The 19,889-nt window shown below is 40.1% G+C and overlaps 1 protein-coding gene across 6 annotated transcripts in view; it reads right to left on the reverse strand.

Annotated features, from left to right (window-relative positions):
- Positions 1 to 3,658: 3,658 nt before the first annotated feature.
- ksr2 (kinase suppressor of ras 2) overlaps positions 3,659 to 19,889 on the reverse strand; it is a 142,640-nt gene continuing 126,409 nt past the window's right edge. For 5 of the 6 annotated variants that reach the window (XM_034225255.1, XM_034225257.1, XM_034225256.1 and 2 more), the window contains one exon: positions 10,102 to 13,415. In XM_034225255.1, the coding sequence (XP_034081146.1) occupies positions 13,269 to 13,415 (147 nt within the window). In that variant the 3' untranslated portion in view covers positions 10,102 to 13,268. Of the gene's footprint in view, positions 4,842 to 10,101; positions 13,416 to 19,889 lie in introns of those variants that run through there. The other variant, XM_034225254.1, reaches the window with a different exon arrangement.

Raw genomic sequence — 19,889 nt, forward strand, 5'->3', positions numbered from 1 at the left:
TTGCTCACATTATTAATTAAGCATTATTATGTCCACCTAAAAGCAAAGATCTCTAGGGCAACATACCACAGCTTTTCAAATTCCCTCTCTGGAAGCACTTGTCCATTTAAATTCATATTATTTACTACACCAGATGTGGCCCTTGTGGCTCTCAGTTGAGGGCTACAGTCCAACCCTGAAGGGCCAGTGAGGAATTTCAGGTGGCCTCTGTAGACCGTTGCAATTTACATGAGCAAAGCTTTAAATGCTCTTGCCATAAACCTTGAATTTAATATCAGAATCAAACATTTTTGAAAGATGTGTTCCCTTTAAATGACAAGATGCTTTAAATTATTTAAAAGTTGCAAGTATACTAAAAAACAAAAAAATGAAATGGATTTGCTTTTGATTGCCACTAGAAAAGCATCAAATGCATACTAAAAACTGTAAAGAATAAGTTGTTAAGTATTTTTAATTGGCACTTGCACTTTGAAAATATAATATGGTTTCTTTATCTTGATTGCATAGCCTTGTTGTCATTTAACACTTATATGTTCAGGGGAAGCGTTGGAATAGACACTGGCTCTCACAGGCACACATACAAATATGTCAATTTACTGTATTTTAGTTCCTGTGTTATTTGCTCAAACAGCCTGCACACTGTGATTCACAAAGACATCTCTCGTTACTTGGAGCTTTAGTGCTTTTAGTATTTAGAAAATAAGAAAAGACAAATTGTCAGACAAATGGGTGTAACCATTTCTAGGTTATCAGACCATGTAAAATAATCACGTTAACTGAGATATTGGAATGGGGAGGTTTGGTTCCTTAGAGACCACTCCATCTTCTTTCACAAGTAACCATTTCCTCAAGCTTGTCCAGTGGAGAAGCTTGTTTTATAGTAGATGTGAGATAAAAAGCTTGGTGTTTATTAAGAAAAACAAAACAGTGAATGACTTTGGGAGTGCACAGACAATAAATAGAATTGTTGGCTTTTCTCATATTAATTTCAACCAATGTGGAAGCAGGGAATCTGCGGGTTTTACCTGGGAAATCTTGGTAACAAATAAGGATCACTTTATCCTTAACAATGCTGCTGCTAGGGTTCCCTCAAACAAGGCACTTAACCTCCGAACTGCACACACACAGCTGCTTAGTGGTCACCAGTATTCATAAAACCACACAATGTAGTGTAAAACCAACTCTGTCCTCTATGAATTACATTTATATAGTCCTATTTATAACTTTTCCCAATTAATTGATCATTGGCATACAGAGCGCAAACTGTAATGCCAGACCAGGGTTTACGTCACTCAGGGCCGTCCGTCCCTCCCTACAGGAAGATCATGCAGACTGCGTGGGGCCTCACCTCGCGGAGGGGGCCTCATCTTGTGGAGGGAGCCTCAACTGAGCCGCAAATGCGGCGCACCTATGCGTTTATGCGGCGCAATTAGTGTGGCGCGGAACGGTGCTCCACTAGCAGCACCGCCCCCCGTCCCCCCACGTCCCCCCGTCGACGCTCGCAAAACAGAGGGCCTCATCATCTAACTTTCCGTGGGGCCTCAAGTTGGCCAGGGACGGCCCTGTCGTCACTAATACTGCTTGAAGAAGATTTAGACAACAACAGCACTTAGCTTGAGGTTACATGCATGATAATGTTCTGCTCGACTCAACTCACTTTTGGTCTCTGTTTAATTTTCCACTACGTATATTAGTTTTGAGGGCTGACAATTTCTTCCTTTTCTTTTTAAATCTAGTGAATTAAAAAAAATGTGGTAATACTTTATATTAAGGTACACAAATTAACCATCAACTAGGTGTTAATTAACATGCATATTAGCACTATATTGGCTCTTTATTAGTCATTATAAAACACTTATTAATGCCTTATTCTACATGACCATATTTTAGTAATAAGCCATTAGTTGAGAGTTTTTCCTCAATAACCCTCTAATAATTTCTTATTTATTGCAAGTAAGGAAGTTGTTGTACATGAGTTTTGCTCTGCTTAATATGGGCCTAATAAGGCAGCAGTACCACAAGAATAGTAATTCTCCCATAATAACACTTAACAAATATGATCTATTCTTATGTAACAAGACATGCAAAAGTGTTAATTGTGTCTAAATAAAAAATTAGGTATTTCTATCCAATAATATGTTTTGGGGTATTGTCAGTTCAGCTACCAATAGCAACGTGATATTGACCTGTATGTTTCATATTTGCACATTTATATTTTAGTACAATATGTACTGAGGTTTAGACAGGAAACCGGGTACAGGAAGTAGGGGAAAGTGAAATGGCAGTAGACTACTACAAATTGTCGCTATGCAACCTGAATACTCAACCCAGTCTCACGGCATTTCGTGTTATAGTCACAACATTTATTTAATCTAGTGATACGATTTTTTTCGTGTCACACAGAACGATTTTAAAAGCAATGTATTTATAGGCTATTGGTAGTATGTTTCGTGCCTGCACCACGTCTTTTTGTCTGGTCTGGTCTTGGAAGACCAGAAGCTGTGTGGTTCATAAAAACATTTTCTTACTCAATATCTTACCCTTTTAAAATGTATAATGTCGGAGTTTTTTTGCCGTCCGCGAGGAAAATAAATGTGGCTCAGAGCCTCAGAATACTGAAATCTGTATTTTTTGTCATCTTTTTTTCCTTCTAATTTGTTTTATTTGGTGCAGGCACTAAACATACTACCAATATAAATACATTGCTTCTAAGATCGTTCTGTGTCAGAATACTGAAATCTGTATTTCTAAATCTGTTTTTCCTTCTAATTTGTTATTATTTACATTGCTTTTAAAATCGTTCTGTGTGGCACGAAGAAAATGGGGAAATCGTGTTGGTGAACACGAATCAATAGATTAATTTTCGCAGCTATAACACGAAATGCCGTGAGACTGTTGGAATAGTAAAAGGGACAAGTCCGTCAGAAAGCAATGACCGTAAGTGTAAGTGTAAGCCTTACACTTACACTGTAAGGATTAGTAACATGTATTGTGTTTATGTGATGACATTTTGAGATGTTTAAACTCAATGAGAAAATGCGTTAGCATTCGCGCTAGCGTTAGCATACACGCTAGCGTTAGCATACACGCTAGCGTTAGCCATACACATAGAGAGAACAGTAGGCTATATACAAGCAGGTCACACAGTATGATCACAAATACATAAACTCTGTTAAAAATCAGTTTTTATTAAAAAGTACAGGCTGCTTATGTGTTCTCAGCCTTCGAGAAACTTGACATGTTTTGGTAGGCTACATGTGTCTGAACCGCTCTTTAGTGGTTCATTAATAAAACATATATTTCAACATGTATACTTTGTTCATGTACTGTTGAGGTTAATTTCAGTAGTTGTGTGCTATAATGTATTTACAAAGTGTGAAGAGGAGACAACTTGAGAATAGGGAACCTGTTAGAGTCAAACTACTAGTGTATTGGTTATGAACAAGACTTCCCTTTTAAAATAGGGAACATGTTCTTAGATAGAAATACCTAATTTTGAGTTATTAGACACAATTAACACTTATAGTTTCATGTATTTTTACATAAGGATAGATCATATTTGTTAAGTGTTATTATGGGAGAATTACTATTCTTGTGGTACTGCTGCCTTATTTAGACATATTGAGCAGCGCATATTAAGACCAAAAATCATGTACAAGAACTTCCTTACTAGCAATAAATAAGCACTAATTAGAGGGTTATTGAGGAAAAACTCTCAACTAATGGCCTATTATTTGTAGAATATGGTCATGTTGAATAAGGCATTAATAAGTGTTTTATAATGACTAATAAAGAGCCAATATACTGCTAATATGCATGTTAATTAACACCTAGTTGATGGTGAATTTGTGTACCTTAATATAAAGTGTTACCAGAAATGTATTTCAAAAGAATTCAAGAATTGTCTCTTCGTGTAGGATATCCAACGTCGACCTAACGTAGATTCTCTCTGGCCAATCAGTGATCTGCAGTGTTTTAATTCCACCATTAGGTATACTGTATGCCCAGCTTGGCACCTCAAACATGGCGGTTCCACAATATAACCAGATACAATCCACTAAGTTTATTATGCAATACCATTAATGTCAGTATAAGTAGATAGTGAATTGCCAGAGGGACAGATATGCTCACCCAAAGATAGAATGTTTACTTTCAGGGTTGAAAGAAAGTTTCATATCTCTTGGGCCAATAACACCCAGAAAAATATTGGACTATCATATCAATTTTCTAAATGCAGTGTGGAAGAACCCAAGACATTAGTTTAAATAATCAATAAATAAGGTCTTAAAAGGATAGCAACCAAAATAACTGACTCCGAAAAGTGACACTGTTGTATAATTTGCATACTCCAGATGTTGTTCTTAACAGTATTGTAGCTGTTGTGAAAATGTCTCTCGGGGGCTCCCTAAAAAAGCGGAGAATGATATTTTGCACAGTTATGGTATTAAAAAACACATTGCAGCTTAAGATGACTTGCAGCATGGCATGAATGGTATGGTTGTTGAAATTCCTCAACAGAAAGACAAGGGTGTCGTTTTGGGGAAGGGCTTCAGGCATAGAGCGGAGAAAGGCCTCTCTGTTTGAAAGTCTGCGGCGCGTTTGTCACCCACTCTGGCAAAGTGGGCCAATACTGACCGCTAAAGGGTCCAATCAGGCATTAGATGTACATGTATGTGTAAGAGCTGGAGCAAAAAGGAAGAGCAGGAAAGGTGGGGGTTGTGGAAGCAAGGTGGGGCAAGAGAGGGTGGGTGGTTGGGCAGGCGGGCGGTGGAGCAGATGTGAGCAGAGCTGAGGACGAGCTTCACGCAAAGACACAGTCCCATCGATGCCTCCGTTACAGCCTGGAGCAGGAAGGGGGAGGGAAGGAAAACAGAAACAACATTAAATTGGAAGCCATCGTTAGCACACAGCCCTGCAGGAAACCACACGATTAACAGGCTATGTTCAGACAGACAGTGACAATGCAGAGCACAGGAAAGGAAACTTCAAATGCCCAAATTCTAGTTTAGGTGTTCTTTTCATTTTGCCAATCCAAAAAAGAGAGAAGAGCATTGAAGAGAAAAACTATAGTCTATAAATGAATGCATAAATATTTATTGCACTGTAAGTGAAAAATGTTCTGAAGCTTAATGATGAATTCCAAAAATCTTGTTGCAAACCACATGGAAGTCTTTAAAGGTGCTGAAATCAATATCTAAATAAAAAATGCAAATCTTCAAAATGTTATCTTCATAAAACGATATACATGATATTTACATGATATTTTCTTTACTATTTCTTACTGGTATAAGAGGATAGAACTCTACGGTGGCCGACAGGTGCAAACGCACTACAACGGCCCAAAACACTTCCAATAGGCAAAACACGCATGCCGCTTTAGAGATGATGCAAATATAAAAACATAAATGGGCCAAAACACATGCAAATGAAGAAACATCATCACTAACTTGACAACACAACTGCGATATTTCGAAAACATTACCCCAACTTAAACAAAACGCTGAGAATAAAAAATGCAACACAACAGAAACAGAGACACTGAAAATCGATGCAAACAGCTTGGAACGCAACGCTTGTCAACGTTTTGGGTTTATAAAGCCGAGTAATTGAAAGTGTTCTGTCAGTATATTTGAAATGATAAGGTTGACAGGTAGTTAACAGCGGATGTGCAATAACATCGGAAAATAATCATGTGTTCACATTGTCAAAATGAACCAATACAAATGTTTAGGTACATTTCCAGTGACAGTTCGTGAAGACGTTTCTTTATTTGCATGTGTTTTGGCCCATTTATGTTTTTTTATTTGCATTGTTTCTGAAGCTGCAGCGCGTTTGCCCTAATGGAAGTGTCCACAATTTTGCAACATTGCAAAAATAATCTGATAACAAATCTAAATAAATTAAAACCAATAATGTTGTTTCGTAATAAAAAAATGTAATATATATGCCTTTTGTCGGAATAAAGCCGTATCCAAACATTGAGCCCTGCAGCACTTACTCACTTGTGATATTTACCCATCACCACAGAACTCAATGAAAAAGAAGAAAAATGACCTTCATTTGTTGCATTAAATAAAAAATAATCATGATCTGGACTTGCTTTAAAATGTCCACAGAGTCTGTGGTCACATACTGTGCAGACCTTATTCTCTGCATCCAGGGAAACCACAATGGGCCTCCAACTCAGAGTCTGAGTGGTACTGTTGCTGCGCATTATCTGCCAGATGGGCCAGCATAGGGCCTGCTGGAGGGGGAGACAGGGTCACATCCTCCATCCTCTTGCATTATGTAAGATTTATTTTTGGGATGTACAGTTCAAACCAGTGTGGGTTTGCCAAGTGGTTGTCAGACAGTCAACCACTCTCAGACTCTTGAGCATGATGTGAAAATCGCCAGTTTGACCACCAGAACTTATTTCCTCTTATATGTCAGACGGGCTGCCTCACTAGTTGCAATTATCAGTCAGTATAAAATGTGCAACTAATCATAGAGTAAGAATATCTCTGGCATTAGTGTTACATTTATTTGCTCACTGAATCAGGCCAACAGCTGCGTGGGATTCACTGCGATGTATATACAGGTGTTGCCAGTTCCTTAGCTTCAAGGATTACCAAGCGTTTCCTTAGTGGCACGGCTTTGGGCTCAGTAAAGCTGAACCTTTAGGACATGGCACACTTTGTAGGGCTTAATATGTTATGCCTCTATCTTATCACTTGTTCTCTCTTTCGCTGTCTGTCTTCCAAACCCCTGGTCTAATGAAACATCTCCAGCATTACAAGCCATGTGGGTGTCTTCAAATGAATAAAGAGAACCCCACAGTCCTTAGAAGCTACGTGGCATAGCTAATCTGCCACTCTAAATTGTCTATTTTCAAAGACAGGCAGCATGTGTTCATCATGTTTGTGAAGGTAACCCTGATCTAATTAGCCTTATTAATCTATTCAAAGTCTTAGAGGAAGGAGGAACTCCCCTGAGATTGTTATGTCTTCAATGTGTGATGCAAACTACGAGTTATTCCCTGATATAGTGCTATGATTAGATTGTTATGGTGTCTGGTTTTGCCTACCTCTATATCACGAGGTTTCTAGCAATACTGGAGCACATTTGTGATTTGTTTAAACGCAGAAGTGTACTGCAACAAAATTACTGCAGCAACATCACCACTCATATCTAGTATGCTTATAGAGTGGTGCACTCCCTCGACATAAAGCTCTGTGGCAAACACACATTCAGATGCTTGTGTTTCTTAGAGATTCTAGATTTTCAGACATGGCACAACCACGTGCAAAGTCAATACAAAAACATGAAGGGTCAAAAAGAAATGCAAACTCCCCCCAAAAACATATAAGGCAAAACGTGAATAGACAAATCATAAATACCACATACAGAGACAGGGGAGAGACCGACTTGCTTTCTAGTGAACTTCAGTTTTAGAGCCACTAAATCCTTTGAAAGCTTGGCATATATCAGGGAGCTACTCTCATTTTGAATCGATTATTATTTCATGACTCAAATAATTACATTACTAATTGTAAGTTAAGCCTGTTTTTATTTTTGTTCCGGAGCCAATATGTACCGTAACAAGAAATGCACTGAACCCTATCAGGTTTAACACTTGACAGAAACCAAACATTCATGCTCCAATAAGCTTCAGCCTCCCTGAGATTGGGTGATGTGGGTTCTTTACACTTCAGTGGGCGAGTCTGGATTTCAGAGGGGGAGTAAAGGTAGAGAAGAAAAAGAAGTTGGAGGACTGGCTGTGCAGACAGGTAAAGCTCTCATCTGTCCATCTATTTACTTATCCTTCCATTTCTCCGCTCCATGCCCTCACTTTCTACCTCCTACCAGTGACTCACAGGTCTCACACACACACACACACACACACACACGCACACACACACACACACACACACACACACACACACACACACACACACACACACACACACACACACACACACACACACACACACACACACACACACACACACACACACACACACAATGACATTTTAAGCATCCGGGCACATGACTATTGTTTAAAACAGACTGGAACAATCTATTAAGGGAGAAGAGCAAAGGCGACAAGTAGCAGTAGCTATCAGATCTTTCCTTGCAAAAAGCTAATTAATAATGTCCATGGCATTTCTTCCCTTTACATGGGAGGTCTGCAAACTCACAGACTAACTTATATTGTGCTACAGCTACTAGCACAACATCTCTTCTTGCTAAGTAAGACTCGCTTGATGCTTACTGCTGCTCAAGCTACCTGAAACAGCCCCGAATCAAGTTATTTTCATTCCTCTGAAAAGCAAAAGTAGCCGGACACTCAGCGGCTGGGAGAGGGGTTTAAGGAAATTCTATTGTGCTTACTCTTAATTTGTATACATACTGTAGAAGACAAACGTTTTTGAAGGATTAACAGGGCACCTAGCTGATATCGTAATATGTTCTTGCTAAACCGATGCCATTCTTATTGCTATGAATACCGCACACATTTTCAATTTGCATAAAGATACAATTTCTTCATCCAAATAACATCTCCGGATACAGTTCCTATGTAAATGCCTGCTGTAAATGGGGTCTCAGAGTTAACTTTGAATAGCTCCACTTTGATTTGAATTCATCAATACTCTCTCACGTACTGTAGCTCCAAAGTCCAAAAAGCTTCCCTCTTTACCAAATAATCCAATGAAAAAAATAACATTATTACAAAATGTTGTTGGTTTGGTCCTGATGAATACATTATTTCCCTTTATTGCCCTATAATTGCATTCTATATTATTTATTTTCTAAAAGAAAAGGAACAATTAGCGAGCCCTTGAAGAAGCCATAGTGGAAAGGGTTGTGTTTGAGGCATGAACTTCTTCGGTGCAGACAGTCCCAGCAGAGGTAAATACGTTTATTCTGTGCATTAATTAAAGGGATAATATAGTTTTAGACTAATTGTATTTGCACTTTACTCCAGCTTTCATAGGATTTGAATGCCAAATGCCTGCAGGTTGAAGCTCTTCTAAATGAACCCAGCTAAACTCAGTTCATGGATGTCAGGGAAACAGAAACTCTCAAAGGATGAGTCGAGATAAACCAACCAGTTAACTTCCAATATAGGCAACTCTAACCTCGACAGTAACATAACAGTTTGATCACCCAGAACTCATTGAGGTGTGGTTAATGTCATCCCAAGGTTTTAGTGGAAAGAAAACAGTTTGAACTATTCACCACAGCGCATGCTGGGTTTTCTCCTTGTGCAGACAGCTCTAGATATTTCTTGGCTTAGAAAAGGTAAATCTGTCTTTTCTAGCATCAAAGAGAACTACAGAGTGGATGTCGCTGTGGCATATGTTTACTGCAGAAGTGGAGGCAGCATTTCTATAAGAGTGATCAGAAACAAGAGGAGTGGAGTTTGCTGCCAGAAGGATTTAACATTTCAGAATATTTGGTTTCATTGGAATATTGATTTCACTCTTATTTCTATTTTGAAACTATAAGGTTGTAGTTGCTAGTTAGCTTAGCTTAGCATAGGGGAAACAAAATGTCTGCCTAAACACAATCTGCCTCCCCAGCACCTCAGGAGTTCAGTAAATACCACACAATTTCATTTTCTATTCAATGCCCATTTCCCCAAGTCAATTACAAGAGACCTTTTCATCCGCCTGATTCCAACAGCATTTCATGTTGACACTGATTTTGGGTTTTAATGGCGTCACAGCTTGACAATGTTATTAGTCCAGGCCTGAGGCACCGATGTTTGTCGTCCTGTGGTGCTTATTGGCTCAATTGCTTTAATGTCTGACTACACGGTTCTGTAGCCTTTCACAGCCATTTTTCAGGCCTTCCAGTTGAGGGGGTGTTTTATAGTAAAAACAGATTATGTATGGTGGGTCACTCTAAATATTTATAACTGGAGGAAAACAACATCATAAGTTGCACTTTTTAGGATGAGATCGAGATCGCCTCATGCGTCAAACATTAATTAGGTGGTAAACACTGACTCAACATTACGTTTGCCTTTCAAAGATGTGGTAAAAATGTCAACCAAAGTCAAATATGGATAAGGGTTGACTAAGATAAAACATGACATAAAAGAAACAGAAAACATTCAAAATGAAAACATATTTTTATTGTCATACACTTTGTAAAGGATGAGTGCAAATAAAAGAGCTTGTGGTCAAAATATAACCATCACTAAGCCATGGACCATAAGGCATCATTAAATACAAGCTGTTTGGAGCTATCATCTACAATACAAGGACGGAATCAAGGAAAAGAAACAACACAGCATCAATGTTTATGCAAGTAGAAGGAAAATGATAATAAGTTTAAATGAACTGATAACAGAAACAACAAAAAAACACAACACAATTCGTACATTCAAAAGAAAGAAGTCAAAACAATTCACAAGGATATTGATATTACTGCAAGTGACGATAAAACATAGTCTACAATCGGTTATGTACACTTGGCACTAATGTTAGATCTTTGATTGTTGTCCAGTCAGGTTGTTTTCAACTCTAGCATGTGCACAGGCCGCAACTCCTTTTATCTTATTTAAATGCTAGTCTAATCAATTATATAATCTATAAATATTCTGAAACAACCATTCTGTCAAACAAAGCTGTTGAAAAGTTTGGCAAAGCCTGACGTAAAACTTCATTAGGTATTGAGATCCAACTGCTCAATGGACAACAGTTCATCAGAAAAATGCTCACATAACTTTTATATATATAGTGTAGAAGGATTTTTTTTCATAACAATAATCAATCTTTGATAGTCCAACTCATGCACTTGAAAGTTGTAAACAGTACAAATATAAATGATCCACTTACAATATTTGAATCCCAGCAATTCCAAAATAGACAGACTCCAAAAACAGCAGCAGATTGTTTGTATGCATTTTCCAACACTGGCAGATGTGTATATAATGAATTGAAAATGGCTATTAAACATGATTGGATTGTCTCTATATATTCCACGTGGCTAGAGAGAATCAAAAGCAGTATACAGCTCAAATGACGCCAAAGCTTCCAATTCATGATGATATGACTCAGACTTGTTATATCTTTATAACACACATTTAAAATATATAATGATATATAGTAGAAAGTAGAAAAATGGCCTGGGGTGGTCTTTAGCATTGTGATATGTCTTTTGTGATACAGTATGTGGAAGGGAAAGTTCAGCCAGATTGAAGTTACTTTGTTTTTACTGTAACTTTATAATCCAATAACTCAATAATTTGCTTTGTTTAAATGAAACAAATTAAGATTTAAAAAAACAAAAAGGCAAGTTTGTGATTAATTTGTCCTCCAGAGTCACTTTTCTCGGCAGTGTTGTAGTCAAGAAGAAGCATTATTAAAAACGATTTTGTTTGCTAAAAGATTACCGATACCTGTAAGTTAAAAATAACTTATGATATACGTATTAATATATAGAATAAAGACTTGCAATTCATTTTCAAGGTGTGTTCCAACTAAAAATCATATTTGTCTTTACTTTCTTTCTTTGTATATGTATGTGTGTGTGTGTGTGTGTGTGTGTGTTTGTTCTTGCTACAAAGAGAGGACCGTTTGAAAAGTGAGGAAATTTTTTCCGGTCCTCACTTCTTCTAAAGACCTGTTTGAGGGTTAAGACTTTGGTCGGACTGAGGCTTAGGTTAAGGTAATATTAAGGTAAGGGCTGTGGTAGGCATTTAGTTGTGATGGCTAAGGTAAGTGTAGGGTTAGGGTTAGGCATTATGTCAATGACGGTCCTCATGATAGAAGAACATGTAAGTGTCTGTAAATGTGTGTGTGTGTTTGTTCAAGAGTACCTTTGCACTATATGCATGTACTAGACCTTTGTTTTATTAAATAAACTGAAAATTAATTGATTTCAGTGGACATGTCTTTCACTTGAACTGAGTAACTTAGTATGAAAATTCCTGATTTATTAATAACTAACTTCAAGCGTACTATATAAAATAAACATTAACTTTTACCTTCAATGTGTGCCTTATAGGTATTTGAGGAAATGCGTCAAAGCAAAGTTAAAGGAATATAAGTTTAATAATCTTTGGAAAAATAATTCTAGTTGAGGCTGAATGAATGTAAATTCAACCTGACTACAACACTGCTTTTGAGCAGCTCCAAACTAATTTGACCATGTGCCAAACAAAGGAGGACTTCTTCTCTGAGTTTTTGTGTTTCCTTTCAAAGGTTGTGTGCTCCCTTTACCCGTCTAACAGTCACATGATTTTCCTGTGAAGATCTAAATGATTCTGGTCCTCAGACCCAGCAATAGGTCGTCTTAACGTTTCCAAACTATTATAATAAACCATTTCATACACTAATCAGAAAACATTTCAGTTAATGTAAAAATAATATGCATTTATAAATGGGTGATGGGGGTTTAGGGGGCTCAGTGATAGCATATCTAAAGGGTAATTAGTTGATGAGATACATTTCAAGTGTCAGCGATTTCTCAGAACAGCGTCAAGTGAGGAAGTCCTGGTCTGACTGGCTTTCCCCCCCAAAGACTCTTATTGTTCAAACATCTCACTTATGTTCAAAGGCAATATTCAAGAGAGAACATTCTCCCATCAAAGAACGGTGCCAACACATCCCTACACAAACAGGGATGCTGGCCTCTTCACATTCAAATGGTACGGTGTAAATAAGAGGACCATTTTTGAAAGTTAAATAAAGCTTTTGAGACAAACATGTAGCTTATTCAGACATCCACACATGAGAGACCATGAGGTAACAGTGACAAAATGATCTACACAGTTGACAGACATAAGGAATGGCAAGACAATGCTATGAATATATACAATGTGTGATGTACAACAGTTACATTCATTCAAAGCAGAACACAAGAAGACATTGGAAAATAAATCTACATTTGATCTCAAACATATTTTTTTTTAAAGTCCAGGATGATGTGATCAGTCAAAAGTTACAAGCAAGATACATCCACAAAATCAAATCAAATATAATGAAGGGATCAAGTCAATAGTAAAAGACAAAAAAGATAAAGGAAAAAATATCTAGTATGGTTCAAATCAAACCAAAGGAAATATGAGTCCCGACTGCTTTGAGAAGCCTGACAGTCTCTGTACACACACATGCCAACATTCCATGAAAGTACACACAGCACGGGCAGTTTTCATCACTGGGCTGGCTTTTGGATTCAGTGCATTCTTTAAGGAGATGGGTTATTTATGAAGAGTAATGGCGGCATATTTTTTTTATATAGTTGCTGATTGTTTGTTGTTTTGTGTCCCTAACTCATTTGACATACTCAGCTGACTTCCAGAAGTGCCCTGGGTGGGAAAGGCGACGATTCCGTTTTGGCAACTTTTCCAGTAAATCTACCAGCTTGGAGAAGCTGGGCCGCTCATCCTGCTTGTACGCCCAGCACAGAAGCAGAATGTCCTGTGAAAGATACAAGGGAAAACAAGCTTTTAGATGTGCTGATTAATGAAGGAATACGTGCAAATAAAAGTCTTGATTTTCCTTGATGTACTTGCGCTGTGTCTCAATCCGACACTTCCCTAGCCATACACTGTAAACATTTGTGCATTGTGTGAATTTCCACCAGATATATAACCTCGAATTGTATAGGCTGCTGTGGCATCACCGGAAGTGATGACGGCTGCTGTTACGTGTTGAATACCGATAAAACACAATTTGAGTAGTACTGTGTTCTAGGCAGGGTTGGGTTGTAATGGAATACATGTAACGGCGTTACATAGTCAGAATACAAAAATCAAGTAACTGTATTCAGCTCGCGTTACATTTGAAAAATGAGTAATCTGTTTACAGTTACTTTCGTAAACCTGAAGTGAATACATTTTGGATTACTTATTGGAATTATTGGTTGAAAGATTTCCTCTCAACATTTAATATTCATTACTAAAGGTACAGCCGAATCATCACAACGCACAAAACCTATTCAGTGAAACGATAACAACGAAACATGGAGGAACACAAGTCTGCATTTAAATCGTGTGTGTGTGTGTGTGTGTGTGTGTGTAGAGGTGTGTGTGGTTAAAACATATCAGCCTGCGGTCGCTCGTTAGCCTTTCTAATGATTCTGAAGGTAAACACAGTGAAGGCGGTGCGTGAAAGGCGGTGCGTGAAAGGCGGTGCGTGAAAGGCACTGCACGCTCCTCTTCTCAGAGGCTGAGTTAACGTTCCCGCTGCCTCCTGGTGCACACACTCTCCTGTTTTGCCAATCCGGTGTTTAAACAAATATAGCTCTACACCCCTGGCCGAAATGTCCTTAAAATGAAGTCGGAGTTCGAAATATATCTCAAATAATGTATGCACTGTAATTTCCCCAATAAATATAACAGTCTGCAATGAAATGGTTGTCTCCTGTGTGCTCCACTTCACTTCCTCCTTGGCGCACCGGTAACTATCTCGAAAATAAATAAATAAGTCGGGATAACGGACTTCATATCATTCATATGGAGTGGGGCCAGACTAATGTGGAAGAGCAAATGAAATGGCAGGACAGAAGGCGACTCCCTCACTCCTCACATCACAAGCTGCATCCCCAGAAAGTGTATTATGTTGTTACATCGTTTCAGAAGTTATGTTTCAGTTGTGCTCTTGATACGCCATTAAAACAGTAAAAACACGTTCAGTTTCCTTTTGCTTTTTGTGTCTCCTGTTCACCAAAACATACCCATCTGTGAAGGAAAAAGAAAGTAATCCAAAAGTAATCTAAAAGTAATCTGAATACGTTTTTGCATTTTGCAATACCTACTTTGGAAATAGTTACATTCTCAAACTATCTCTAGAGACTCAGTATACTTTTCTCAAATATTGATTTGATTGTATAATTCTTAAACAGAAGGTTTCACAATGTAAAGTTGTACAATTTGAAATATGAGACAAAGATACTGTATGAGGTCAAAGTAATACATGTTTAGTTTGGATCACTCAGCAACACAGTCAGCACTTTTATTTTTATGTGGTGGTATAAGAGCCTAACCAAAGTGTCAAAACAAAGCATATCTAATTGTCATCTTCTGAATCTTTTTTTTTGCAGAGATTTCACTTCTAAAACGTTTCTTTGTTCTTGGGTATTGTCTTGAAAACAGTCTGTGAAACTAGCCCGAGATTGCACATTGTCTTTATCACGAGAAGTTAATTTCCGAGTAATAATCAACATTGTGTTGGAGCACTTCTGATCTAGGTTCTATTTCGTCCCTACTGACCGCCAGAGGCGGTGATTTAAGCACTGGATATGTCCATCGCGCGCATGCGCAGCTCGAGTACCAATAACAACAAAGTCACCTGTGACCCACGTGACACCGGCTATATCAGCCGGTGTCGTCAGAGGATCTGTTCCTTTCATCTTCTCGCTGCGCGAGGGTACCATGGCTACATTTTTGTAGCCTACAGCGTTCAGGTTTGAACGTTTGATCTGAGGGATTTCTCTGCAAGCAGCTGGCCGCGTGCAGCTTCGTAACTAACAGTCGGAGCTACGGGTCGTTAACGCGTCCTCCAGGAGCTGTGGCCGGCTGTGCGCTGTGCAGAGCCTCGACAGACAGGTTGGTGTCAGCTTGTTGCTGGTGATGGCTGTGTCCCCGCACCCTCTCCCAGCCAAGTTGCCCTGATTGCTGTCTTATTTTTTGTTTGGCTTAGACTTTCTGGTGACGACAGTGTTCCCGCTTCCTCTCCCATAACGTTGCCCTAATGCTCTTTTGAAAGTTCTGCTTGTGGCGTTGTGCCCGAGCTATCATTAGCATTTGAGTCCCAGCTTTGGCTGCGTCCCTCATTCAATTTAGTATGGAAAGCCCAGAGTGTCATATTTTAAACCCGTTTTTCGTTTAGATGCATAGAGTAAGGTAAGTACTTTCTATTTCTTAGAAGCTATTATCTGGTCTTAACATTTGTGTTCTGACTTGGTCACTTGATTGTTGGCAGCAGCCGCTTGGCTAACACCTTGCTGTTAAGCTTAACTATTAACTCAGCCGGTGAGGGCAGTGCTCCCGCTCCCGGTAACATAGGGTTTGATTGCAGTAGCGCTAGATCGTTGTATTACTGCTCCTAGTACTAGACTCCTAGCACTAGGATGATATGCAGAGAACATCTTCACTGCGGGTGCTGTGTGCTCCGCATTTGCGGTTACTACTGTAACCATGGCCTATGGTTCTATGCGGGCTGTTCTCTTTCTTAGAAGCTAATTATCTGGTCTTAACATTGTGTTCTGACTTGGTTGCTTGATTGTTAGCAGCAGCCGCTTGGCTAACACCTTGCATGTACTGTTAAGCTTAATTATTTAACTCAGCCGGTGAGGGCAGTGCTCTCGCTCCCGCTCCCGGTAAACGCATGGTATGGTTGCAGTAGCGCTATATCGTTGTATTTACTGCTCCTAGTACTAGACTCCTAGCACTAGGACGATATGCAGAGAACAATCTTCACTGTGTGTGCTGTGTGCTCTGCATGTGTGGCCATTAAGGAGGATTTCATCCTCCCAATATTATATTATCTAGTGGGCAGCCGTTTGGCTGACACTTTAAGGCACCGGCCACAGTTACTACTGTAACTAAGGTTCTAACCCGTAAGTACTGGCCATAATTACTACTGTAACTACGGTTTTAAGCCGTGTAAGTACTGGCCATAGTCAATACCGTAACTACGGCTCTATGCTGTGTAAGTACTGGCCATAGTTACTACTGTAACTACGGTTTTAAGCCGTAAGTACTGGCCATAGTTACTACTGTAACTACGGTTCCAAGCCGTGCAAGTACTGGCCATAGTCAATACCATAAACGGCTCTATGCTGTGTAAGTACTGGTCATAGTTACTACTGTAACTACGGTTCCAAGCCATGTAAGTACTGGCCATAGTTACTACTGTAACTACGGTTCCAAGCCGTGCAAGTACTGGCCAGAGTTACTACTGTAACTACGGCTCTATGCTGTGTAAGTTCTGGCCATAGTTACGACTGTAACTACGGTTCTAAGCCGTGTAAGTACTGGCCATAGTTACTACTGTAACTACGGTTATATGCCGTGTGAGCACTGGCCATGGTTACTGCTGTAACTACGGCTCTGTGCTGTTCTCTTCTTTAGAAGCTAGTTATCTGGTCTTAAACATGTGTGTTATTTTACTTGATCTCGCTTGATCGTTAGCAGCAGCTGCTCGGCTAACGTCTTGCGTGTACTGTTAAGCTTCTTTATTTTACCCAGCTAGGTGCTCTCGCTCCCGCTCCCTCTACCGGTAATGCGGATGTAGCTACATCCCTTTTTCTGTTCGGTGAGTAGTAGCACCGCTCTACTCTTCCCGTTCAGCAGGTAGCTGGTGAAGGCTGTGTTCCCGCACCCGCTCCCGGTTACGCTGCATCTGGCATTCGTCTCTAACTCAACCAGTGAAGGCAGTGTTCTCGCCCCTGCTCCTGGTAGACGTTGAACTGCCTCGCTTCTCCGTTAAGCAGGTAGCCGGTGAAGGCTGTGTTCCCGCACCCGCTCCCGGTTACGCTGCATCTGGCATTCGTCTCTAACTCAACCAGTGAAGGCAGTGTTCTCGCCCCCGCTCCTGGTAGACGTTGAACTGCCTCGTTTTTCCGTTAAGCAGGTAGCTGGTGAAGGCTGTGTTCCCGCACCCACTCCCGGTTACGCTGCATCTGGCATTCGTCTCTAACTCAACCAGTGAAGGCAGTGTTCTCGCCCCCGCTCCTGGTAGACGCGGAACTGCCTTGTTTCTCCGTTAAAGGAATGGTATGCTCATGACACTCATTTTTAAATAATTATAATCCGATAAAACAGACCAGTCTCTGCCAGTCTTTTTTTTTTTTTTTTAATCCGATGACATTATCAGTGATTTTAAACTGATTAATTACCGAAATAACATCAACACTGTGGGCGGCGCCATTTTACCGGACGTGACGTAAACCATGCGTTTGGTTTCGAGGACACATTGATGTTCATGTTATTTACTGTAGCTACTTTCTTCAAATATGCCTCATTGTATCGCGAAACATTGCCACAATTCTGATAGGAACAATCCACGGAATGCTCGGTTCCATCTGTTGCCAAAAGGTAAGCGTAGGAAGTACGTTCGGAGGCAGTGGCTAGCGAAATGTGGCCGGCCCGAACCGAAAGATCCACAGGCGCATGTATGCAGCGAACATTTCAAGTTTCCGGACGACTACTCTGAGAGTATGATAAAACATAACATGGGATTTATTGAACAACCATTACTTAATGGAGATGCAGTACCATCGGTCTTTCTGGTGTCATCACCGACCAGGACACCAGTTCGGCCAGTTGAGAAATCGCCCTCTGCAAGTGTGAAGCGACGGAGGACCAGAAGTAGTGCTCGGAGTAAGAATAAGGTATGTTATAGCGCATTTCCATTGCAGCGAGTAGCCCCGTTTAAACGTCCTTTATCATCCAGGCCAGGCCAGTTTTTGGTGGCCTTTCCATATAGCGTAGTACCGGCTAGTGGGTATTTTCCCCCAGTTTTTCCGGCCCCATAAAATCGTGGTTCTAGGGCCAGGGACAACGAGGCTGAGTATGCTAAACTAGGGAGGGAATCGCTAGCAAGGGTGGTACTACATGCATACATATCTAGTAATCCAAATCATTGTATCTACTTAGTAGTACTAAGTAGGCTCGAACCTGTATGGCTGAATTCCCCCTTCCAATCTCTTCATATTGCTCAAAACTTCGCCATGTTTTCGTGTGTTTACAAAGTGAACGCATGGATGACGTCACGACCATCACGTGACTACTGAAAATGGGCAAAATGGCAGCGGCCTGACGGAATATACAGGTTTTGATAAAAAAGAGCTATAAAATCATTATTTACCGGGGAATATCGCTGATTTCTTCAGGGTATGGTTTAAACATAATGTTTCACTAAATACTGAAGTTTTGATTAATTATCTAATGAGTGGAGCATTCCTTTAAGCAGGTAGCTGGTGAAGGCTGTGTTCCCGCACCCGCTCCCGGTTACGCTGCATCTGGCATTCGTCTCTAACTCAACCAGTGAAGGCAGTGTTCTCGCCCCCGCTCCTGGTAGACGCGGAACTGCCTTGTTTCTCCATTAAAGGAATGGTATGCTCATGACACTCATTTTTAAATAATTATCATCCGATAAAACAGACCAGTCTCTGCCAGTCTTTTTTTTTTTTTTTAATCCGATGACATTATCAGTGATTTTAAACTGATTAATTACCGAAATAACATCAACACTGTGGGCGGCGCCATTTTACCGGACGTGACGTAAACCATGCGTTTGGTTTCGAGGACACGTTGATGTTCATGTTATTTACTGTAGCTACTCTCTTCAAATATGCCTCATTGTATCGCGAAACATTGCCACAATTCTGATAGGAACAATCCACGGAATGCTCGGTTCCATCTGTTGCCAAAAGGTAAGCGTAGGAAGTACGTTCGGAGGCAGTGGCTAGCGAAATGTGGCCGGCCCGAACCGAAAGATCCACAGGCGCATGTATGCAGCGAACATTTCAAGTTTCCGGACGACTACTCTGAGAGTATGATAAAACATAACATGGGATTTATTGAACAACCATTACTTAATGGAGATGCAGTACCATCGGTCTTTCTGGTGTCATCACCGACCAGGACACCAGTTCGGCCAGTTGAGAAATCGCCCTCTGCAAGTGTGAAGCGACGGAGGACCAGAAGTAGTGCTCGGAGTAAGAATAAGGTATGTTATAGCGCATTTCCATTGCAGCGGGTAGCCCCGTTTAAACGTCCTTTATCGTCCAGGCCAGGCCAGTTTTTGGTGGCCTTTCCATATAGCGTAGTACCGGCTAGTGGGTATTTTCCCCCAGTTTTTCCGGCCCCATAAAATCGTGGTTCTAGGGCCAGGGACAACGAGGCTGAGTATGCTAAACTAGGGAGGGAATCGCTAGCAAGGGTG

This window comes from Gymnodraco acuticeps, unplaced genomic scaffold (genome assembly GCF_902827175.1).
Source record: "Gymnodraco acuticeps unplaced genomic scaffold, fGymAcu1.1, whole genome shotgun sequence".
Taxonomy (NCBI): Eukaryota; Metazoa; Chordata; class Actinopteri; order Perciformes; family Bathydraconidae; genus Gymnodraco; species Gymnodraco acuticeps.